Raw genomic sequence first — 2,500 nt, forward strand, 5'->3', positions numbered from 1 at the left:
GAGGAGTATCTGTAGTGGTAGGTGTTAGTTCCAAACCCAGCAGCCCCCCCTTGGGTGGTACTTCCTGACGCTGCGCCAGACTCAGCCTGTCCGAGGGTGAACGGCAGAGCCTCCTCATCACCACCTACTGTATCAGTGTGTCCTATCACATCCGAGCCATAGGGATGGCCCACGTAACTGAACCTCCCCCCATCTGGGCTGCTTGGATCATCTGTAGTCTCGCGGTGAATGGTGGTTGAGTTGTAAGTTCTGAAGCCACCAGTGGGCAGTGGCTGGAGATCCCCATGCGTTAGCGAGCCACCTGGCTGTCCGGAGCCACCTGAGTAATGGTAAGTGTAAGTCCTGGAGGAGGTGGAAGTAGAGTAGCCGCCACGTGCATCAGCTACATTGTTAATACCAGAGCCAGGACCTTCTGAGAAGCCAGTTCGGTTGAAATAGTTGAGTCTCGAGTCTGCACCTGTACCAGAACCACCAGCATAACCAGTGTAACCTGTTCTGTTGAAGTAACTGAGTGTTGAGTCTGCACCTGTTCCATAACCACCAGCATAACCAGTGTAACCTGTTCTGTTGTAGTAACTAAGTGTTGAGTCTGCACCTGTGCCAGAACCACCAGTATAACCAGTGTAGCCTGTTCGGTTGAAGTAACTAAGTGTTGAGTCTGCACCTGTTCCAGAACCACCAGTATAACCAGTGTAACCTGTTCGATTGAAGTATTTAAGTCTTGAGTCTACACCTGTGCCAGAGTAGTGTGTATCATTTTCATTGTATTTTGTTCCTGTGCCTGAATATTGTGTGTTTGTTCCTATACCATACCGTGTATCTGTTCCATTGTATCGTATGTCTGTCCCATGGTACCTTGTATCTGTGTTTGTCCCTGTATGCCTAGAATCCTTTCCAGTGTACCGTGCATCTGTATCCATTCCTGTCTTTGCTGTACCATTTCTAAAGTATTTTGTAGTTGTTAAAGTATATCTTGTGTCTGCTCCGGTATGTTGCATGTCTCGGTCAGTCCCTGTGTATTTTACATCTCCAATGTGTCTTGTATCACTCTCTGAATGCTGTGCGTCTGTGCCAGTTCCTGTATATCTCGTATTAGTTCCAGTATACCCTGTACTTGTCAAAGTGTATCTTGTGTCATTTTCATTGTTTCGGGTGTCTGCTTCAGTCCCAGTATACCTTGTACCAGTTTCAGTGTATCTAGTATCTGTTTCTGTGCGTAGTCTATCTGTGTCAGATTCTGCATATCTGGATTCAGTTCCTGTGTATCTTGTATCAGTTCCAGTGTGCTGTGTGTCTGCTTCAGTTCCTGTATACCTTGTACCAGTTTCAGTGCGTCGTCTGTCTGCGCCAAATCCTGTATATCTGCTGTCAGTTCCTGTGTATCTTGTATCAGTTCCAGTGTGCCGTGTGTCTGCTTCAGTCCCTGTATACCTTGTACCAGTTTCAATGCGTCTTCTGTCTGCTCCAAATCCTGTATATCTGGTGTCAGTTCCTGTGTATCTTCTATCAGTTTCTGTGTATCTGGTACCTGCTTCAGTGCGTCGTCTCTCTGCATCAGATCCTGTATATCTAGTATTAGTTCCAGTTTGTCGTGTGTCTGCTTCAGTCTCTTCTTCAGTTTCAGTGTATCTGGTATCTGCTTCAGTGCGTCGTCTATCTGTGCCAAATCCTGTATATCTTGTATTAGTTCCAGTGCGTTGTGTATCTGCTTCAGTCCCTGTATACTTTGTATCAGTTTCAGAATATCTTGTATCAATACCAGTGTATCTGGTATCTGTTTCAGCGCGTTGTCTATCTGTGTCAGATTCTGCATATCTGGAGTCCGTTCCTGTGTATCTTGTACCAGTATCAGTGCGTCGTCTATCTGTGCCAAATCCTGTATATCTGGTGTCAGTTCCTGTGTATCTTCTATCAGTTTCTGTGTATCTTGTATCTGCTTCAGTGCGTCGTCTATCTGCATCAGATCCTGTATATCTAGTATCACTTCCAGTGTGTTGTGTGTCTGCTTCAGTCCCTGTATACCGTGTATCAGTTTCAGTGTATCTTGTATCAGTACCAGTGTATCTTGTATCTGCTTCAGTACGTCGTCTATCTGTGTCATATTCTGCATATCTAGTATCAGTTCCAGTGCGCCGTGTGTCTGCTTCAGTCCCTGTATACCTGGTATCAGTTTCAGTGCGTCGTCTGTCTGTATCAGAACCTGTATATCTGGTATCTGTACCCCTGTATTTTGTATCAGTTTCAGCGTGCTGTGTGACTGCATCACTCCCTGTATGCCTTGTTCCAGTTTCAGTGTATCTGGTATCTGTTTCAGTGCGTCGTCTATCTGTGTCAGACCCTGCATACCTAGTATCAGATTCTGTGTATTCTGTATCAGTTCCAGTGTGTCGTGTGTCTGCTTCATTCTCTATATACCTTGTACCAGTTTCAGTGTATCTAGTATCGGTACCAGTGTACCTGGTATCTGCTTCAGTGCGCCGTCTGTTTGCATCAGAGGTTG

The 2,500-nt window shown here is 45.6% G+C and overlaps 1 protein-coding gene across 1 annotated transcript in view; it reads right to left on the reverse strand.

The window, feature by feature from the left end:
* Nucleotides 1–2,500, reverse strand: part of LOC125046449 (serine-rich adhesin for platelets-like) — a 37,122-nt gene that overhangs the window by 879 nt on the left and 33,743 nt on the right. The window contains exon 18 of the mRNA XM_047644228.1: nucleotides 1–2,500. This exon is cut by the window's left edge and continues 879 nt beyond it; it is cut by the window's right edge and continues 1,378 nt beyond it. Coding sequence (XP_047500184.1) covers nucleotides 1–2,500 — 2,500 coding nt within the window.

This window comes from Penaeus chinensis, chromosome 39 (genome assembly GCF_019202785.1).
Source record: "Penaeus chinensis breed Huanghai No. 1 chromosome 39, ASM1920278v2, whole genome shotgun sequence".
Classification (NCBI taxonomy): Eukaryota; Metazoa; Arthropoda; class Malacostraca; order Decapoda; family Penaeidae; genus Penaeus; species Penaeus chinensis.